Here is a 22645-nt window from a genome sequence, read left to right as displayed (position 1 = left end):
CTAAGACTGGAGTCTGCGTAAGACTGAGCTTAAAAATTATGAACCTGTACTACTTAGTATGAGGTATAGCAGCTGATATTCTGTGCACATCTCAAAACCACAGAATGGATGAAGTGGTGTTGAAACTTAGTGCTACCTTTTAATTCCACTATATTTATTCTTTGGACCTGAAATTAAGCACTGAAAACAATCCCAGTTCTGAAGTTTGTTGAATAAAGAAAATGTTGGGAGCAGCTACCAAGCACCTTTCTTTCATAAACGAGCAGCTAAAGCCAATCATCTACATTTCCAATACTGAAGGCCAAACTAGAAGTGACATGAATCTGACCTACAGATGTTAACACCATTTTAAAAGGATTTCAAAATGTCACGAGTGCTGCAAGACTAGTGGTTTTATTTTTGATTTTAAAAAATACAAGCCTTATATTGATATAAACATGCACATTTAGGTTGAGCAGGTTCTCTGAATTAACAGACTTCATTTTTTAAAAAGTAAGTCTCTTCTGTGGTAAAGATATGCCCTTTTCCTTGTATCTCCCTTGAATGAAGAGGGGACACAGACTTACTTTAAAAAAAGAAAACAGGGAATGTATAGAACCTGCTACACTTCTCATTGCAATAATAGAATATAATTATATTTTATTGCTGATTTCTTTTAAGTATATGTGCGTGCATGCTCACAGTTATGAGCACTTCCAGTGGCAGAAAATTTTTTTAAGGCATCTTCGGAAGAAAATTCCCTAACTGTGAAAATGCAAAGGAAGGGCACACATGCAGAAGAACCATGCCAACCTGTTTCTAATGCTTGCCTGCTCAGAGAATCATGAGTAAGTCAAATGTGAGGAAAAGCCCCAAGTTTCATAAATTCAGATCTATGTATGAATTCCAACTTATCCACTTTGAAATTCTTGTGTTGAGCTACTACTTCATTTAAATGTTACAGAGAGAGGATGAATTGTTCCTCACCCACACTCGCTGTTCTGAGTGTTTCTCTTTTTATGTCGTTTCATATTAATTTTTTTTTTGCAGTTTGCCCTGACTTTGTTTTGTTTGAGGATTGAGCCTTATTTAAATACACAAGTTTGGCCAATGTAAATTGCAGTAGGGCATTGCTTTCACATAACAGCACAGAGTTCATTAGAATGCGTGTAGGTCAATGGGTGCTTGGTAATATGGCTGATGATGCTGGGTCCTGTGAAAATGTCACTTGAGGGGATGCACTGTGTTACAGGAGCTAGTCCCTCAGTTGGGTGGTCCTTTATGGCTGGGGAGTGGTTGCTTCATGTTGGGAGGCTTTTTATAAGCAAGGACTAGCCTACTTCCAAGGACAGGATTGTATCGCAGCACAAGTTGTATATCCCTGATAATGCACTGGAGACGTTTTAGCATGGAGCAGAAGATAATAATTAGTGGCATTCTGTTGTTTCCCTGCTAGACCTATCCTGTAGAAAATGACTTTGTGGTACCTGTCTAGCCTAGACCTCCTTTTTCTTCACTTCTCCAGGGGCCAATATAGTTTTAGGTATACTTGGTGTAATCCTAAAAGTGTTTGCCCTTGTCTGAAGGGATCATGTATTGTGTTCTGGACCATAGCTAAAAGATTGTTGTTTAGTGATCAGAATGATTCTGGTGTAATGTTTCTACGTCCATCATGCAGATGTACAGTGCTGTCCAAATAGTTGGCCCAGATTGATGGTGGGGGTGGAAGTTGTAAAAGCCATGGCAAAATTTCTCAAGGGTCTTCTTTCTGTGGGGCTGGATAATTTAAACTTATTATTGAATCTAATGCGGAAACAAATTTGGAGAAAGTATTTTATAAAAGTACCGTCAATAAGCCATCAAACTGTAGAACTATTAGGGTACTTGTGGCAGCGCTGTTGATTTAAAAATGCAGGATTTCTCCAAATCTGAAAAGGTTGATTGCAAGCATGCTCCCAAAACATAAAAGACACTTGTGTAGTGACATTATTTGGAAAAATCAGGTCTTTGAAATAACTCCCCTTTCATTTCCACTTTGTTGTTTGTAGCTCTGCCTATAGTTCTCTCTGCTAACTGAATGTAACACTTCATGCATCTCTTGAAGTGGACTCTGGCTCATGAAAACGTATACCATACTGCATTTACTAGTTTTTAAGATGCCACCAGATGCTTTGTCATTTTGGCTGCCTCTAACATGGCTGCTACTATTGAATAATATTTTATTTGCTTTTCATTTCATAGAAAATACAGCAAAACAACCATCACTGAACCACATATAGGCTAATTATTCACAACATGTTTGGTGCACAGTTTGGACAAATGTCCATCGGAGCAAGATTTTTTGTTCAGACATATTTCCTCGAGCCCCACTTTCTTTTTTCATTCTGTCTGTGGCAAACGAAACCACTTCTAGCATGATTTTAATTTTTGCTTTGCCACTTGCGTGGGGAAATTTGCCTGTGGGCACAGCTTTGGCCCAGACATCTTCTCTGCACCCATGGCCAGCCTTCCCACTCCCTCCTACCACTTTGCATGCCTTCCCCCTCACCCTTCTTCATGCTCTTGAGACCCCAGAGACTGTTACCAGTCAGAGTAGACAACAGTGATCATGATAAACCAATGGTTTGGCTCAGTAATCCTGTTCATATATTCAGTGAATGCACCTACATCAGTCTCTAAGGGCCAATGTATGTTCACTTTACAAATGAAACTGGCAATTGGGGTGGGGGGGAGTTAACCTACATGTCCAGCTGTACATGCACTGAATATACCTTAAGAATTATTCAACACACTTTTACACAGCCATGTACATACAGATCCCTCACACATTGAGGGGTTGCACGGTGAGAAAGAACAGCATGAGAAGGCTAGCCCTGACCCTCTCTGTGGCATTGCTGGGTTGTGAGCATGGTGCTTGTACAAGGAGTCAGTATACTTCCTCCCTATGATGTGGATGGTGCTTTCTGAATATTGCTGATCATAGGGAAGGCACATAAGCAGACACCATACTCATGAGCCATTAATCATGTGGAGCAGGTCCAAAGCACTTGTGGCAGCTTACCCTCTGCATGCATTCAGCCAATATACAGTATGTTTTTGTGGGCTTGTGCTTTCACAGTTTCTTGTGAACAGGACTAGTAAGGCATATTTTTAATGGAAAAAGATTTTATGTGATTTATCAAAAAGGAAACTATATTTTCTTTATTTCTGTATTATTAATAAAATGACAACATGCTCTTTCAAGAAAACAAAATGGAATTTCCAAAAACAAAACTATGTCCATAAGTATACTCTCCCTGGAAAGATGTTCACAATGCTCAAGATGTGCGCAATGCTATTAATTAAATTTCAGTGAGTAAACTTGAGCATTAATTGATATTGAACTATTAACTCCATGTTATAGAGCCAAACTTCTCAATACATAAGTACAATTTATAAAAACAAAGCACCCCTTGTTCTCTTTAGTGTAACCCATACAGCCCAAGATACTGTGCTACCAGAGGTAGACAATCTATTGCACTCTTTCCCCTTGGTAAGTAATATTACATTAAATTAAGTGGCAACCTTTCTTTTAAAATCAATCAAATTTGATGTCTGACAAAGCTATATTACTCTGCAGAATTCACACACACCTGCACACAAACTCTCTTTATGTTTCTCTCCCACCATTGCAAGATAAGAGAGAGGCCGTTTCCGCACGGAGGCGGAAGCAGCTGGGTCGGCGCATTTCGCGCCGACCCGACGACGCTGTGACCGTCTGCATGGACGGTCCCAGAAAGAGCCGGGACGACGGCGCCGCAGAACGCTGTCGCCCGGCTGACCCAGCATGTCCCCGGGCCTCCGGCATGGTGCCGAGGCCTGAGGAAATGCCCCCCCGGCCCTGCGCGCCTGCTCCAACGTCGCAGGGCAGGGGGGCGTGTCCCCAGGCCTCGGCAATGCGCCGGAGGCCCGGGGACAAGGTAAGTGCAGGGAGGGAGTGGGCGGGGAGGAGCCTTGAAGCTGCTGCCGTTCGCACGGCAGCGGCTTCAGGCCGGCATTCCTGGGAAAGTGCGCTTCCCAGCGCACTCCGGAAACGCCGGCTTGGCGCCGGTCGGGCGGCGCGAGGGCGGCGCGGCTGCGATGCAGCTGCGCCCCCTGTGAGAATGGAGGCCTGGGGACGGCATTTTTGCTGTCCCCAGGCCGCCATATTCCGCCTGTGCGGAAACGGCCAGAGACTTATTTTAAAACAGTCTCTCACCTGAAAAAAAGTTTTTAAAGCCCTCCCAGCCATTGGGGAGGGTGGAAGCAGAGTGGAGGAGGTGAGGTGGAGCCAAAAGATGCCTGCTTGTACTGTTCCTTGAAAAAGCCCTCTGTTGTTATTTTATATCAAAAGATTGATCTCTCGTTCTCTCAGCACATACACTTTAGAGAAGTAGGAAGGAGCCGGCAACATGGAAGGAGGGTGAGGGGGAAGGCTCCAGGGCACCTGGCAACTGAGCTGTGCTGATGGAGGAGAGACTGAACACAGATGTCATAGTGTGATTTTGACATTCTAGTCCATATCTCTCTTGGAAGATGTATTTTCTCATCACCTTTCTCATCACCAACTACCTGAACCTTTTAAGTGGAAGTGCTTTGGACCTTTGCATGCAAAGCTGATGCTCTTCCACGATCCAAGAAAGTGTGTTGATGATGACTGTAGAGCTGTATCCAGATATAATATTTTGCAGAAATCCAGTTTTGTTTATTTACCATAGTAGCAGCTAAACACTTTTTAAATTTAGTTGGTATATGAATTAAGTTAGGTGAGATAGGTGTAGCATTTGTACGTAATAGAGCTAAATCTATTGATTAGGATTGCATAATTGAATTGGACTAACTGACCAATCAATAGAAATGAGCTGGCAGTGTGATCAGAACTCAGGCAATAATGGAAAGAAGAGTTTGGATTTTATAGTTTCTCTCTCTCCTGTAAGGAGTCTCAAAGTGGCTTACAAATACCTTTCCTTTCTCTCTTCACAACAGACACCTTGTGAGGTAGGTGAGACTGAGAGTTCTGAAGAACTGTGACTAATCCAAAGTCACCCAGCAGGCTACATGTGAAGGAGCGGGGAAACAAACCCATTTCACCAGATAAGAGTCCGCTGCTCATGTGGAGGAGTGGGGGCATCAAATTTAGTTCTCCAGATTAGAGTCCACTGCTCTTAACGACTACACTACACTACACCATGCTAGCCATTAAATTTACACACAGATATGGATTATATTATTTCATTCATTTCTTTTTGATATAGGTAGTTTTTTCAATGAACATTTTAATTGCACATGCCACAATAAGCACAGGAAATTTATAATAGAATTTACAAGCCTTTTATGCTCAATATGTTGTTCAAGAATGTATGTTACTCCTTTGAAAGGTCCTGAGTTGTTATAACCAAGTAATGTAGATTGCAAGAACTCATGTGGATGAAATTATTTTTTAAAACATGGTAATTATTTAAATTGTTTGAATAACGTCTTTCTTAGAAGCCTGTATGGCTCCTAGTATAACTCCATCCCAATTTAAATTCAAATCCTGCAAGTACTATACTTCTAATTTAAGAGTCTAGGAGTTGTTAATGTTGGTTGACATTATGAAGTTGTTCTTGCTAATCACTACTTGTCCAAATGGCTGCCCATGGACAAGTAGGATCAGCATTGCTGGCACCGTTTTGATCAGCAATCATAGTGTGACTTTCACATTCTAGTCTGTATCTTGAAAGATGTCTTTTCCTCTACTTTTGCTTTAGTGTGACAACTGCATTAAATTAAAAAGTGCCTCTACCTGTTCAGCATTTGCCTTCATGCTGTGCTTGTACACTTTCTAGCAGTACCTGGTTGGTCACTGTAGGAGACAGCAGCTTGACCAGTTGGGACCTTGATTAGGTCCAGCAGGGTTCTTCTCATATTCTTATAACACTAAATTAGCAGTTAGGGATTCTGCCTAATTGTCAAGCACAGTCATTACAAGTAGGAAAGTCTGTAATAGTTGGCGGTCAGCCCTAATATGGATGAGTTCAATATACAAGGTTAAAACGTGGGGCATAAATTTGAAAATAAAGAAGGTGTTTAGGAAAGTATCTTCTATGAGGCAGCTATTCAGTCTAGATCTTGAGATCACTTACATCTAGCATTATGTGTGCAAAATATACTATAACATGTGCAATGTGCTTATAGCTAAATGCAATACTCACAGTTTCCATTGAATATGTCAATATTTACTGTGGCTATATATTGAAATGTGAATATCATTTCCTTCCCCCCATTAAGAAGTGCTGCCTCATTCAAGAGTTGTTTTTGAAATGTGCCTCTGATGACAGACCGTTTAAAAAAGAAACTAAAGTAAAGGCTCTTTCCTTTAGCACATGAACAATCAACTACCTAGGGGGGTACTGTTCAGCAATTCAGCACCCTCTGACTGCTTGTTAATCAGGCATTATGAACAGAACAAAGAAGAAAGAAATGTGTTATAAAAATGCTTTTGGAATGATATCCTATATTAGAATCTCTGTTTACGAAAAGGGTTGACAGTGTGAGATGGCGCATAGTATTTGAATTGGGAAGATGGGCGGATTCTATTTGTTCCAGTTTAATCCAGGTGATTCTGGCTTGCTGGAAAATAAGAATACTGCTTTTGCATGCAGTTTAAACCCACCTTCTGTAAATCTTTTCAGTTGCCCATTCCCAGGGTGTCGCAGTAGATTAAGTCACTATGTGATGATATGACACCGCCATCACTCGTCTTCCTGGGATATTGCTAGAGGCAACAACAAACCTGTGTCTTTGGCACATGTGAAGATATTTAGGGCTTCAGGGGTTAAATTACACATGTTCCCTCATGAATCAGCTTATGCTTGGACAGTAATAATAACAATAAGATTAATAATAAAATGCCAAGGAACAGTGAATAGAGGAAGAGGTAAAGGACAGGAAGATGGGTAAAAGTGTTCAGGGAAAAAAGTCTGACAGGCTACGAGCTATGCGGTCTTGTATGGTAGGTATATCAACCAGAACTATTCCTAACTATTCACAGGACCACTGAAAAATGCACATGCAATTACACTTGACTGAGGTGTTAGAGATGTCTAGTGTCTTTGAGTGTGTTTCTCTCTGTGTGTGCGTGCTGTCGCTTCAGGCCATGATATCCTAGGGCAGCGTAACAAGCAATTCATGTTAGCTCACAGTAAAGATTATTGGTGTTTTCACTGGGGAAATATTTGCACTCCATCTTCTTTTCTGGTTTTAGTGCCTTGAGCTTACAGTCAGGTAGGAAGCTGTAGAGAGAAAGGGTGGGGGAGACATCAGATCTTGCCCACAGTTAGTCAGAATTACACTCCTAATCTCATTCCAGAATGGCTGCTTGTGTCTGCCGTATACATAGAAGGGGAGAGCGGTCAGTTTAAATTCATGTGAGGGAATTACAGTTTACAACTTTAAAGCAAAATAATGTAGTAACTATTTCTAGAATTACTATATAAGGACAACAATGTATTACCAGGGAAAGAAAACAACTTTGCTCCTTATCAGAATAGTTGTTTATCACAATCACACAATCATCTTTTTCATGAAAAGCCTAATTTACTCTTTTTATTTGAATACTTAAAGTATGATTAGTGTAATATAATGGCAGGTAGAATTGTCCAAAATGAAGTGTTGACCTTGAATGTACTTCTCCATTTAGTATGTGGTGCTGTAACAGTTAGAAAACAACAGACTTTCTACCAGCTTATTAATGTGTAATTATAAAATGTTAACTCTGTGATACATGCCATATGGACTGTTGAAACCTTTCAGTATCCCATGTAACAGCATGTGGTATTTTACCAGTGTAAATATGTACAAGATTTCTGCTGGGAACACTCCACAACTGAAGTAAGCTTTCCTCTCAGCACTGCAATAGTTTATGATTTAATTTTTGCTGACATTCCACCAGTCATATTATTAGCTTCGCAAAATGAAAGTGAAATAATCCTGTATTAATTAAACAGAGTGACTGAATTCCCTCAGTCATCTCTCCTTTGCTATCTGAGACAGTAACACTGTGTTTCTCTGAGGAACCATGTGGTAGGAAAGGAATTTGATGTAGGAATGGGGGAAATGTATGTGTTTTGGTTATATATTTGTTTTAACAAGAATAAACTTTCTTCCACTCAGGTAATACATGTATCCCACACTCCTCTTTTGTGAAAGGGGTTAAGGTAGACTGAGCAAATGTCATGCACACAGCAGCGTAAAGAAGATCTGTTCTAGTACAGCTAAGTGCTAATAGTAGCCAGCCTTGATGAATGGCATATCTGTTGTGGTTACATTAATCTATTGTATTACACTGATGATAAAATATTTGCCATGACCTATTGAAATGTTGTCTATTCCCATTTAAAGTATAAGAAAAGAAAAATGGTATGTGCGTGTGTGTGCATGTGCACACAAATTTGTGTGTATGTTTATCAGCGGTTGATAATGAAAGCAAATTCTAACGTGGGTTGTTACCTAAAATCCAGGCAGGGTGGTTATTACTTCTACTACATATATATGAAAGCAGGATATGGTTCTAATGTAGTAATCTACTACTATTTGCCAAAGTGTATAGAAGTAGGCAAAAGAAATTCAGGGAGATTGTTAGTTGCTTTGAAGAGGGAGAAAATGTACATTGTACTTAAAGATGAACTGTACTTCTGGAGAGGTATATAAGACACATGTCAAAACTCTACCAATCTAACACTTTAGTCCTAATGGCTTTTAAGCAACCATCAGTAGTGGCAGATGGAACTGAGGGAATCAAACAAGCAAAGGGGGGGGGGGTTCTCCCCCATTTAATGATTGTTACTTATTAACATTCTTAAAAATATGCTATTCTGACATCGTTCTGACCAGTTAGCTCACTTTATTCTAAACACAGGAAACATTTTATCTTAATCTTTCACCATTAATTTAATACAACTAGGGTAGCTTACAACATTTAATGCAATCTTAATTGAAGGAATGTTAGAGTGGAGGGAATGTTTGTGAGGGCATAAAGAATGACACAGATATTCCATCCAGGCTTTTTTTCTCCCTCCAGTACTCTTTTAAGTAAATATGTACTTGGCATAATTAACTGTACTGCTTCTGCAAAGTGCCACTGGATCTTTTCTTCTGTAGCCTTGAGGTAGCTGTGGTTTAGGGAGTCTGGCAATTTGGATGCAATGAGATGTCTGTAGCACTTAAGTGTGAAGGCGCTTAAAGATGTACAGTACTCTACATGGAGATAATTATACACATAGAGGGATGTAAAGATGTAGACACTGCTCAGCAGCGCTCGTTGACTGGTGCAGATACTCATGACAGCTTCTCTTGCACTTCCAGCTCTGATTCTATTACTGTTGCTTTGTGCAGAGTCCTTGAGGTAAGGTTTTAGACTGGAGCTTTTGATTTAGCATTAGTGTAGACAAGCAAGCATAAGAAAGTGTCCAAACCTGACTTATGTTCTGCAAATTTTATAACAAGCTTTCTTCCCTTGATTACATTTTCTAAAAGACCCTTTGTATATGTGTGTGTGTTGTTTATATACATGAGTGTGAGTGTGTATGTTAAATAAAACAGAACAGTTATTTTTCAGAAAGGACTAATTGCTAGCGATGACTAGTAACCTGCTTCATTTATTTCTTCTTAGATTAAAATACTCAATAGTAACTGGGCAACACAAGTTCAAGAATGCAGTTGAAATTCCAGGCCCTGGTCTAGCAGAGGTGACATTTTCAGTCCCAGAGGAACAGGCCAACTGCCTTTCATGAATGCATAAATTACTCTACGGCTGTGGTCTTCTAAGCAGCAGTACCATCAGTGAAGACAGACGCTTGCAAGGTGTCTGGTGGAAAGATAGCAATAGTTAATTTGGAGATGAGGGGATGATATGGACAAGCAGAGGGGCAGTGGAAACTATGTGGACAAGAAGAAGGGAAGACAGAGCAAAAGGGAGGGCAGTATTCCAAAGAATTTTCCACACTAACTATAATGACGTTGTAATGAAACTAAGAAAAATATGAGGTAAAGTATCTCTAATTAAGATTTTAAATAATTATGATGAATCACACTTAACACAGGTGCACAGTGTGTCCAATTTTCAAACTCATGACAAAATAAGTATTGAACATATATGTAAAATCAAACAACAATGTAGCTTTGGTATATTGAATGTTTTTAATAAATGAACTTCAATATATTTGAAAAAACAGTTACAGGTCAGTGAAATGGACATGCACTACATCTTCATTAACAGTGAATTTTTTTAACAAAAGAAAGTATGTTAGGCTCTAATATGAGCCTTTTATTTCTTGCTTGTTTAGTAAATCTCTGGAATGGTTGATGGGATGCATCTCAGAGTGCTTTTAATTCACTGCTCAGAACCAAATTTACATCTTAATTAGAGTTCACATTTACCAATACAGGCAGCATAATGCTACTGGTAATTAAGGTTTTACTACCTACTTTTCCTCAGTGGTAAGAGCCTTAGTTATGCTATCTGGGTTGTTGATCTTTGCACTTGCATATACACTTGCATGTATGCTTTGCTGCATATATAAGAACCAGACTCAAAACTGTACAGGAGATAAATAAATGACACACTGAAAATTTCAACAAAACAAAGGAACAGAAGCAAGTCCACTGCACTTACATGTATGTGTCTTCTCTTTTGTCATCTTACTTTGGCAAAAGCCGTCAAATAGATTTGAAGACAGCTGTTGTATTCCCATTTGTGAATGGCATTAATGCATTCTAAGGGTGTACACTGATTTGTTTTGATCTAAAAGATTATGCCATTTACATCATGGAGTACTCTGTCAGGGAAAAAAAGAATGGTACAAGCAGTACAGCTGAATTATTTAAAAAATTTTGTGTTAAGGTTGTACCAATTATTTCCTGACCATATGCAGGAACTCTTTATTTTCGGCAGATGCAGTCTTAAAACTATCAAACAAACAAACAAAGCACTTGGTATAGTGTTCAAATATATTAACAAAAAACATTTTAAACATAGTTTAAACATAGCCACAATTTATTTTTTTGATAAGTCCTTAAAAAAGCTTTATATAAACATTGGTTGAAAATTGATATTTATTTATTTACATTAAATGCGTTTGGTAAGTAGCTTTGACATGTAGTAGCTATTAGTGCAGAATTAGAGATATAATTTTGTAGACATGAACAGAGATAATGGAATACATTTTTAAACACACTGACAAAAAAAATCCTTGAAGTTGTTGTATAGGTATGCATGTTAGAATATAAGAAGTTCAGATGCAGATGGTAGCATAGTAGCATTAGTAGTAGTGTTATAGAAGTATATAATGCTAGTAGTAGCATTAACAGCTCAACTAATATATAGTCCACTCCCCTACCTTTTATTCAGAAGAATGTCCAATGACTTCAGTAGAACTCAAAACTTAAGTAAATGTTAACAACATTGACTGTCTTGGTACCACTGAAGGGTCATACTCACAAACCTACTCAGACTATCCTCCTGCATTACTTCTGAGTATATTTCTTTGAAATCAATGGGACAGACATTCAAGCCAGAACAAAGTTATAGGATGTATTGTTAATAGAGGACTTTCTGTTAATAGTGCACTTTCCTTTAACTTTCTTGGAAAGGAAAGTATGTTCATCATACACATGCATATATATATAAGTGCACACTCCTTGACTGTGCATAATTGCAGGTCCGCCTCCCCGCACCATATTTTAAATATTCATGGTAGTCAGTCATTGAGAAATAATTCTTTTCCATAACTCTAAAATTGTAAAGCAGGATTAGGTGAATTGCATTTAGGAAAAAAGCAGAAAATTGACCATCCTTGTTTATTCACAAATGTAGATTTCAATGGGTCTTACTGTTAATTAATAGATACTGTAGATGTCAATGGGCCTTACAGTCAAGTAATGTTTATAGTTGCAGTATGCATGCACACAAGCTCCAAAACCACTCCTATCAAATTAAATGCAAGCATTTTTTTCTGAATAAGAAGGCATTCAATTGATCCGGTGCAGGTTTACTCAGAAATGTCCCATTAGGTTAAGTGGAGGCAGGGGGCTCACTTCAAACTTAAGGGAGTATTGGGCGGCAAGTCCCCTACAGGACGCCTTGGTCTCACTGACCTCGGAGTGACTCGCTTCCGAGTAAACATGCTTAGAATAGTGCAGTAAGCAGCATGAGGTTTTAGCAAACGAGAGCACCGAACGAAACAGAGACACAACAGCTACCAACATAACGGAACCGAGAACAGCACAAAACTTATACCTTAGGACGAAATCTTCCCAAAACATAACGGGAGGCTGCGCGCCTTCCTGCCAAAGAGCAGTTTAAACAGCAGAGAGGAATGGTCATTTAACGAATTTAGCGAAGCACTGAGGACTTAAGAACCGGGCTCTGAAGCCCCTTTCAAAACCCGCCGCATCATTTCGAGCTGGGGACCCGGTCTTCAGTCCTTGCCGTCCCCTCCACCCTTCTCTACCTGCCGCGCGCCGCTCAATCTGTGCAGCCTCTGTCCTCTGCGGCGCTGATTGGCCAATGCCCTACCAATCCGCTGTCTGCCTGGGCCGGTGGGACCGCATATGCAAAGCCCTACTTCATATTTATAAGCTCCAATCGGGGCTTTAAGTCCTTGATTAGGCGAGCGCGAGAGCTTTTGGTCCCAACTGGCTGCTCCCGTAGGCTTGCCACCCGGAGAACATTGGTGTTAATTGCACTGTGCTCTGCCAAGGAAACTTTGATTTATAGCTGGGGGTGCTCAAATAATGGTTGCCGCGCGCACATGGATTCAGTAGAACTTTGCCTTCCTGAGTCTTTTTCCTTGCACTACGAAGAAGAGTAGGTACCTTTCTTCTCTCCCCCCCTTTTTCTTTTCTTTTTTTTCTTTCACTTGTTTTTTTTATGGAAAAAAAGCGACAACGGCCAACGTTAACGCTGTTTTCGGGTAATGCCTTCTGACTTCTGTTTGCATGAGTGGGGGTGTTTGTGTCTGTCTTGTCTCTGTTTGCGCGCTGCTTTATCTGTTAATTCAGTAAGTGGAGAATTGTTCTCCCCGACAGTGTTACCTTGGAGGCGAAGCAGTGTGACTGTCAGGAAAACAGCTGTGTCAGTGACAGTCACTTCTTATTCAGGTACTAAGAATAGGCACTTGGCACCCATGCAGAGTGAATTGTTAAAATAGACCTTTCAGAAATAACATTTTCTCCAACCCCCCCCCCCCAATACTTTAAGAAGGATATATTTTCAAACAAGATAAAAAACCTTTACAGTCTGATTAAAAATTGGATATTTCTGAAAATTTCTTACCATGCACTATTGGGAGAAAGAACAGTCCAGCTGCTTAGCCCCACTTTAAGGTTAGTGCTCTGTAACTAAGGTCTAAGCTAAGGTTCCAGTCTTTTATTAGCAAATAAGTCTGTTAAATGGGTGGGGTGGGGTAGGTGTTGTGCTTTTTGACATCATCTTTTTAAAAATATTGTAATGTTGCTGATATTGCAGCATGTTGTGTTTTACAAATTCTTCACTGATTTTTCACTTTTGCCTTATATATCCCACACAACAAAGCCCTATTTTATAAAACTGTGTCCTTGCAGGACATTTAGTGCCAATTTCATAGAGTTTTTATTTCTTTCTCTATAATGTTAATGCATGTTTTTCCAGAATCTCTGGAAGCAATGCGGGAGGAGGGGATCCACAAACAATTCAAGCTCTCTAGAACTTAGGCAGATTGTGAACTTAATTTTGGACTGCATAACCATGCAATGTAGAAGCTGTCATTGATTCATCTTACATAAAGCAGAATGTGTACTGTCACACTGCAAGCAGGTGACAGTGTATTGTGGGTGTATGCCCACTAGCTGTCCTTAGTGTCTGTACATTGCCACTGCTAGATGCAATTAAGACTGATATAAAAAGTGCCTAGGATGCTGAAAAACAATACCGGCAATAAAAGAGCTTACTAATGGGAAACTGGTGTGTGTGTGGGGGGGGGGAGAGAGATAAGGAGCAGGATTTCTAGTTCACCTGCAAAAGAAAGTAAATAAACACTGACTGAGTTTATAGATCAGTAGTCAGTAAGTTTATCTACACTGTGGTCTAAACTCTCTTAATCTGTGTATTAAGTGTGATTGTCACTGCTCCAAGTTGAAATGGGAGGCAGTCTTTGGTGGGGGAGGTGGCAGGGGAGCGATTCTAAAGTTAGGGAGATGTTCTTTTTTTAAGGAGCTTTCTTGAATTTACCTTCTTAGAGCTAATTTGAATGATTAGTTTTGATAAGCCTCTTAAAGTAGGTGCATTTAAATGAAATCAGGGCATGTGCCTTTTTGGCTCCAGTGGAAGGTAGAAACTATTTTCTCTCTCTCCCACCCCACGTGCACATGTGTGCACACACACACCTCCCTCACATACACTTAGCTTCCACCACCACCCCTCTGCTAAAAGTCTTCCGGATATAGTGTTGGATGGATCTGTGGGTCAGTGGACAGGCAAAACTATCTAATGGCCAGCAACACATATCTCCCTCTCCCTCCCCCCCCCCACCGTCTCTCAAATAATACACTGCAGAGCCTTACATGGTATTAATATGGCTAGTAATTGCAAGTAATTATGTTTTGGCTTTGTGTCATTTGATGTACACAGAACTATGGAGATAGTTATAGGATGGGATAAAAGTTACAGATTATTTGACTTCAAGGGTTTCCAGTTCATAGTGAAATATGAGGGGAAAGCATCAAACTAAAAACTGACAGAACATTTGGGAAATACACAGAACTCTGCCTGACCATCATTAGGTATGCTTTGATATCTGGATAGTATGTGCTAAAGAATGCAGAAACTTAAAGCCAGCTGTGACCTATGCTTTTGCCTTTTCAGCAAAACTGTAATGCTAATAATTTCCAATATCACTTAATAACCAAATAGACGCAATAAATATATTTGCTGATTTAGACATATGTGTCTCAATTTAATCATTCTAAATGAAACGGTGTGCTCATAATATGAAATCTCCAACCTCTGATTAAAATGTAACATTGACTAAAGGATTATAGACCGGACTTAATTTTACTGACTGTTTTAACAGTTGTCACAGCTGTTGGAAGAAGGGACGGCAATTGAAACGCTCCAAAAAAGGGAAGGGGAGGGGGAGAAAGAGGAACCAGCTTAGTAAATTTAAACATGATCTCTGAATTCTAGGCATAAAATGGCAAATAGATTTGTGACTTCTGTGCCCTGTGTATATTTCCCTATGTGGCTCTGTCTGCTTCATCAATTTAAACACTCAACCTTTTCCATGCTTTTCCTATTAAAATGCAGAAGTGCTGAAATGTGGGGAGACAGAGCTACTGTACATATTATCTAAAACAATATCCCTATCCCTGTGTTTCACTCTATATGAGAGAAAATTTCAGATACCAAGAAACTTAGGATGGATGGCAGAAATTTCTGTAGTGAACATTTAATGTAAGAAATAACATTTAATGTAAGAAATTGGGAGACAAAAGAAACTTGAGCCATGAAAGGGTCTATCGTCATTTCACAATATATTAAAAATATTGTTTGAGAGTTGTTTTGTAGAAACTGCACTTTTTCATATTTAGCTTTTTAATGAAAATTAATGGAGGTCGTCATGTGTTTCCTGTTCCCCTTCCCTGTCCATCATACCTTTTATTTCCATTACAATTTCACCTCAAAATATGCACAGTATTTGAAGTGTGGGAGGGGTAGCTGGCCTGGGGGGGGGGAGTGACATTCCTGATCTGGGTAAGGGTACTCTCTTTGGTGTGAAGTCTCCATATATAATGGAAGTGATAGTTGTCCCATAATTATCTGTGGGTAAGTGTATGTGTATTCATTTAATATGGAACCGACATGTATGACAAGACTAAAGTGTGCTCCCTAGCCTAACCACACATAAAATGTAAGCATGATAACATGAGAATTAATGGATTGTTGTTCATATTTGGCCATTGTACGTACTCCCAAAAGGGCCTTTTTATGCAGTCCCCCACCCACCCACCAATATTTTCCCTGTTTGGATTTCTGTTGTTCATAGACCTTTTTTGCAAGTTCCTAAAGCGTGCAAGGATCTCATTCCGAAATGGCTGTCTGATAGCTTTTTATTTGCTGGGCCTGACCCCTTTTTTTTAGTGATGGTTGCTCATTTTAATGTGTTTATGGTTCTGCTCTTTTATTTACTAAGCCTGGTTTGTTGCAGCAGTAATTAACCTGCGTTATTAGCAAAGCCCTTGTGAATATCCATTAATTCTCTTGAATGGATGATCATTTTTTCCCATAGTTATGTTCCCTCCTCCCCACTTGCTGTCCCATATAAAAAGCTGTCTTTTGCTTAAGACATTCCTGTATTAAAAAGGTGTACGATAAACTGATTCTTCAGACATCTAAATTATATCAACACATTAGTCAGTTTCTGTAAACATCAAGAATATTAAGTCTGAAGAGAGAGATCTTTTTTTCCCCAAGAAAAGATAGCTTTTTTGCTAACAGTTCAGCAGATGAATTTTGTTATTTTTCGTCTGGTATGAAGTTACCTTTGATATCACTTTGGGCATTTAAAAAAAGGAAAAGCATATTAAGCCCGCAAAAAAAACCCCACCCTCTTCCGCTTGGGCTGCTGAGGCAAGATAAGGACCGCCTCATTAGCCAAGCCCCACTTTTGCAATTAATTTTAAAATACCTAGTGCTATACATCAAACACAGAAGGTAACTTGTCTGTAGTTATTTTTTAAAAAACAATTCTTGAAATCTCTCCTTTAAAGCACAGCCCAGCAGTGCATAAACATTAAAGTGTAATAATTTGATGCTTCATTCTAATTTTTAATAATAGAATTCTTAAATAGCCTGGCTGACTTCCTGGTATTGACCGTTCCTGATGCACAGTGACCTTTTGGCTTTGATGTCCTTACAAAAACAAATAGAAATGAACAACACTGATATTTATTGACACTCTTCAAACCCTTGCCCCTTTATAAATATTCTTGTTAGCCTGCTCTAAGTCAGTAAAATGCTTGAATACTGGACCTAAGCAACTTGTGGTGAAATGAGCCAGCCTACATCCCTCTGGAAGTTTAAAGTGATTCAGTTGTTTGCTTATGCTTTGGACTGTGCTTCATAATACATCAATGGGAGGGAGGGTGTAATAAAATGTTGATTTCTACCTACTGCTTTTTTAGCCCTAGCAAGCTCTCAGGAGGAAATATGTGATTATGCTGGGCTGGTTTGGTTTTTATCTCTTTTACATCCACTGGCCTTGTATTAAATTGTCATTGTCCTAAAGCACATGAGAGAGAAATGAATTGCGCTTCTCGACATACTTTGACAGTGAAATATTTAGCTTCTCTGTCTCCAATCATACTCATGTGTATATGTTTGATAGTGCTGGAATGACAACCAGCAGTCTCTAGTAACTTGACATCCTCATTTTACACGCTGTCTACTTTTTTTTGGGGGGGGGAGGTGGTAGGGGGTGTTGCTTTTTTTTCTACCTTAGTGTCTTGACTGTCGGTAATCAATGTTTATTAAGATTTTACATAAAACAATTATGTGGGTTTTTTTTAAATCATAGCAAATAGTGACTATGTATATGTGCCTTTTTCATGAAAGGTATATATTAAATGTATTGTAATTATTCATATACCAAATACAGTATATGTCAGTAAATGTTTTTCTAAACTTTTTGTTGCCTTTATTCTGGTAACATTTCAGAAAGGAAGTAAATGTAGATACCAGGTTTCAACGAATTTCTTTTATATTTACTCATGCACTTCTTTTGAATACATATTTCAACTTGCCGTCATTTCATGTCCATATTCCTGTACAACAGAAGGCATAGTATGAACTTCTGCATTCATCAGTTACACAAGCCATTAATTTTGTTTGCATTTTAAAACATAGTTTTTATGATGTAGGGTTAATTTAATGCTAAAAAGTATAACTCTCTAAAAATAAAATTGGAAATCCATTTCAGTATAAACATACAGTATTAAATGCATCAAATACGTCTGTTTTTGTTTTCCCATTCTTAATATTTTGCATTGAACTTGGACATCCTTGGAATGTCCAAGAAAAATTCTTTACAGAATTTCCTTCCAATGCTTCCAAATCATATATATACATATTATTTTATCTTTAATGGGTCATGACATGTTTGCATAATCACTGTGCCTAAAATCTGATCCTTCCTTAAAAGTCTAAAAATGTTTTATTAAAATAAGAGAAACTAAAAGCATAGAATTATCCCATTTAATTTAGCAGGATAGATGTGAATTATTGTAATTAAGAAAGCAACATTAGCTTAAGAGGTATATAGCATCTGTGCCATTAATGTGAATTTATTCCTTGATAGTTGTGAAATGCTTGTCTTCTTTGGTTAGAGCATGTTTGTACTATCAATAGGTTCATCTTTTTTAAAAAAAAAATCAGTTCTGTTAATTTTTTAAATGTCCTGAAAGTAAAGTTTTACCTAGATTTTTTTCCTCAACCCCCCCCCCCCCCGCCCCACACAAGACAGTTGGTTTTATCCCACTACTAATTATTGGTTTCTAGACAACTAATGTGTATACCGTATAAGGTTTGTGTATGGTGGGGAGGGGGGGATTCACTAAAGCCATGATTGTAAAAGGGGAAAATAGCTATTCTGCTAAAATGTACACCTATTTTTACCATATACTCTACAAACAGAACTATGTACATACGCTCCCCTCCCCCCGATTTAGTAAATCAAATTCTAATTCCCAAAATGTTATGCTGGAATACATCATGTAAGTTTCAAGCCACCACTAAACTCTAGTTTAATTTCCCTGTGAGTTTGGCTATCATTGAACTGGTGTTCCAGAATTATATTTTAACAAAAGTTTTTTTAAGCCTTCAAACAAATCAATCTATATATTTTGCTGAATTCTGGACATTTACTTAAGCATAATAAAATATTGTGGCAGTGTATTTGTCTGCATGTCAGTATTGTCGGAGAGATTTTTTAAAAATGGAAATAAGGGATGTTGTCCTTAATAACTGTAAAGCTGAGAATTTGAGGAGAACAACTGAGAAAACAACCAGCTAGTGCTCCTTTTGAAAGAATGCGTGGCTGGAAAGAAATCTGCATCCAAAGATCTTGCTGTATGAGTGGGAATGCACTCTGCTTGCGTGCAGAGGGGAATTATTCTCTCCTCCCATTGTCTGCCACCCCAAAAAATCCCTCTGGGAAGTCCCTCAGTTATCTGCAGCCAGTTTTTGGTGAATATGAGGGAGGGTGCAAGCTGGTGATGTGGAAATCAGCAAAAACCACAGGTAAGTCTTCTCCTAGAGCTCTTTGGATTCAAGCCATTGAAATCAGTGGGGCCTTCCTTCAAAATCCAGGTGGAAGTAAATGTTAAAGCAAAGTCCATGTAGGTCTTTCTCACCATTACTGGTTTGCAAGCTGACTGCGCTCTCACTTACTCCTCTGTGACTTTTCATGTTTTGCGTGAGACAAAAGTGCACATCTCCTTTTCATCATTGTGATTGGAACTACATACCATGTGTAATACGTTTTGGCAGCACTTACCTAGCCAAAGAAAACAAATTAATATTAGCCATGCTGAGGGGCATCAGAAGTATCACAGATGTGTCGATTTAGCTTTGCTCTGTCACACACCCTTTCCTTAAACAACTGGTCAAACTGTCGCAAGATGTTGCATGGGCTACAAAGAGATTTTAATAGGTGTGATCAGAGACTGATGGCTGTGGCTAGTTAGAATTAGAACACATTGCGTGTGTACTGATGCTGGTTTTCAGCCTCTGTAGCAAAAAATATATATGGAAAACCTTGCAAAAACTGAACAACCTAAATTCAAACTGTATCTCCTTAGACCATAGAGATGCATTGCTGCTACACATGAAATATGTGACTACACTCAAGAATACCGGTAGTTCCATTCCTTCCTGCATAAAAAGGAAAGTAGACTAGAACCTAGGGTAGGAAGAAGAAGAGAAGATGGGGTGTTTTATGCTTTCTGCTCTTACTCCTAGGATATTGTTCTTTTCTTCCCTCGTTGAACACAAATAGTATTGGGTGGGGAATCCCTACTGTCTGTTACTTTAAATATTTTGTCTCTTGCATGTTGGTATATTACAATGGTTAGTGAAATATTGATAATGTGTATAATATAGCATGATAACTAATTCTTTTTTCAAACTGTTATTTAAAATAACACTCTGTTTATAGATAAGAATGAGGAAAGCAAAGATTGACATTTATGTATGTATACAGCACTGCCTCTTTTATTTGTTTCTAAGACATTTCTGTGCTTCATAATTTCTTAGAATTTGTTGAAGGTTTTATTTTGAATCTGAAGTGAAAAGTTTTGTTTCTTTATTAAATATTCCCAGGTGGTGTGAGATGAAAAGGGTATTATGTCCAAAATACACACCACAGGAATTCGTTTTTGCAAGCTTGGTCCATTTTGGTTAGTGAACCAACAAGTATAACTTTGTTTACATGAAATTTAGCAGTCTTAAAAAAGGTCACAAGACTGCTATATTTATTCAAAGAGCAGGGTGTCATTTTAATTCACATGCAAGTTACCTACGTGTTTAATAATAAATTCTTATGTGAGTATAGCACTTTTAGGAAGGGTAATCTTACATTCAGGGTCTTCTTTTCCGGTAAATGCAGTACATTTGAAAAACTGGAAAATATAACTGTAATTGATTTTGAGAATAGCACATGTTCAAATAATTGTAGTGAATCAAAACAGACTAGGCAGAGTTCTTGCTGAAAAAAAGATGTTTCCTGGCATAGAATTTAATGAAATATAGCTTCTCTTAAAAATAATTGTTCCAACAGTGTAAAGTATCCTCATAACAGCCATTTATCTAGTGCAATAATCAAATGTTCTGACATGGCACGAAACACCATTTTTAAAAAAGAACTAGGTGTTCCCAGAAGCAGCAGCATTGGAAATTAGAATTGCCAGTATCTAAAGAAAAGCTACCGGACACCATCTTTCTCATATTAGAGGCTGGTTGTCTACAGCAGGTGCTGGTAATCTTCAGGGGGAGTTCAGTCACATTAACGAGAGCTGAGCATCCAATGCCTTGGTTTACATTAGTAGGAGTGACACCTGTCCCATCAGTCATGGGGACCATAGCTTCACAGATGGAAAAGCAACAATCAACTGGATTGCACAGCACACTTGGCTTAATTTGACTCATTGTTTTCCTACAAATTTAGAGGATAGCTGATTCTGTTCCTGGAGTTGAGGCAGAATTGCAAGATGGGTTCAAATGTCTGCCCTTTTTTTGTTCTCTGTTTAGCCAAAGAACTTGGTGGAAGTAGGGGAAGGAAGCATTCACACAGAAAAATATCTATAGGGCAAGGATTGTGTAACTAACTGTCAAGTTTGACATGCCTTTTTAAGAATCTTTTTTAAGAAACCTCACTGCAAGTGGTTGCTTTTCAAAAATTGTGAATCAGTGATTAAAAAGATTACTTTAAGGCAGTTTGCGAACTCATAGGAAAGCAACAACTAGACAGATGTGTAGAATACTAGAAAGCGTTTATACCATGAAATCAGAACATTATTTTTGTAGATATTTTTATACTAGAAATGTAAAGGTTCTTTTGTAACTGTTTCATCACTTATGTTCTGCTTTGTATGTCAGTGTTGGTTTTATGGAAGTCTCCAACTGGTTGTAATTACATGCTACTGATATTTTTTGTGTCACCAATATTGAGCAGCAAACCTGTGGCATGTTGAAATCAGTCAGCAGTTCTTTGGAGATACAGTTTATGTTTGATTGTGTGTAAATACAGTTAGTTAGTTGAATTTATCTGATAGCCTGGCAGAAAGAGAGAGAAGCTGGACAAACTGTTTTCAGTAAATGTGCTGTTCATACACCTGATAAGATTGAGAGTGCTTTCGACTGGTGATATGCTTTGAATAAGAAAAGAATAATCACTTCCACTGGCACCAGCTTATCAGGAATGGAGCAAAATGCCAACACTTTTACATTAGCAAAAGTAAATGTTTTAGACATGTCATGCCTTTTTTCCATTTAAATTGAATAGTAGCGTACTTGTGAGTATGCAGTAATGAAGGGGAGGACTTATTACCTTAACTAAAATCAGGTGAATACCTTGAGTACATTAAGTGGAGTACATCTATTTCAGGCATTTGTTAGAAGTTTTCAGCATTTTTATTTTATGTTAAATGCACCTGCTAACCTAGAAAAGGGAACATTTACTTCACGATCTGATGTATCTACCTTTTCATTGTTATTTGAGACCAGAAATTTAATTCTTACCACAGTCATTTAAAACTAAAACCCTTGAATGTTTGACGAATCCCCTAGCCCCATATCACCATTTTCTGGATGTTTGTTTCTGTTTTAGCAGCTATTTTTCATTGGAACTTACACTTTCATTTTAGCATGCCATATTTAAAAAGGCTCAAATTGCACAATGCAAATGTCTAGAGAACATCAGTGGCATCCCTTAAGAGGGGCAACAGAGAGATCAAGCCGTCTCCACAATTGATTTTGAAAAAACACCAGGCATTGGGGAAAAACCTGAACTCGATAAAGTTTAGAAATTCTATGCGTGTTCTGACAAAATAGTCTAATGTTATACTTCTCTTCATGCAA

At 38.5% G+C, this 22645-nt stretch overlaps 1 protein-coding gene and 1 long non-coding RNA gene across 9 annotated transcripts in view; one reads left to right on the top strand and one right to left on the bottom strand.

The window, feature by feature from the left end:
- ESRRG (estrogen related receptor gamma) overlaps positions 1–22645 on the top strand; it is a 578835-nt gene that overhangs the window by 321009 nt on the left and 235181 nt on the right. Inside the window, exon 1 of one of the 8 annotated variants that reach the window (XM_048494243.1) lies at positions 12661–12844. The exons of 6 other annotated variants lie outside the window; for them this stretch is intronic. In XM_048494243.1, the coding sequence (XP_048350200.1) occupies positions 12789–12844 (56 nt within the window). In that variant the 5' untranslated portion in view covers positions 12661–12788. Of the gene's footprint in view, positions 1–12660; positions 12845–12880; positions 12951–22645 lie in introns of those variants that run through there. One more of the 8 variants, XM_048494677.1, reaches the window with a different exon arrangement.
- LOC125431889 lies at positions 9632–12467 on the bottom strand. The gene is made up of 3 exons (XR_007244362.1): positions 12275–12467; positions 10652–10814; positions 9632–9844 (listed from the first exon to the last, which is right to left on the bottom strand). It is a non-coding gene; the product is annotated as an uncharacterized LOC125431889 (long non-coding RNA).

The sequence above is a fragment of the Sphaerodactylus townsendi genome, linkage group LG01 (genome assembly GCF_021028975.2).
Source record: "Sphaerodactylus townsendi isolate TG3544 linkage group LG01, MPM_Stown_v2.3, whole genome shotgun sequence".
Classification (NCBI taxonomy): Eukaryota; Metazoa; Chordata; class Lepidosauria; order Squamata; family Sphaerodactylidae; genus Sphaerodactylus; species Sphaerodactylus townsendi.
Note: the sequence above shows the minus strand (reverse complement) of the source record. Positions and strands in the feature narration are given on the sequence as shown.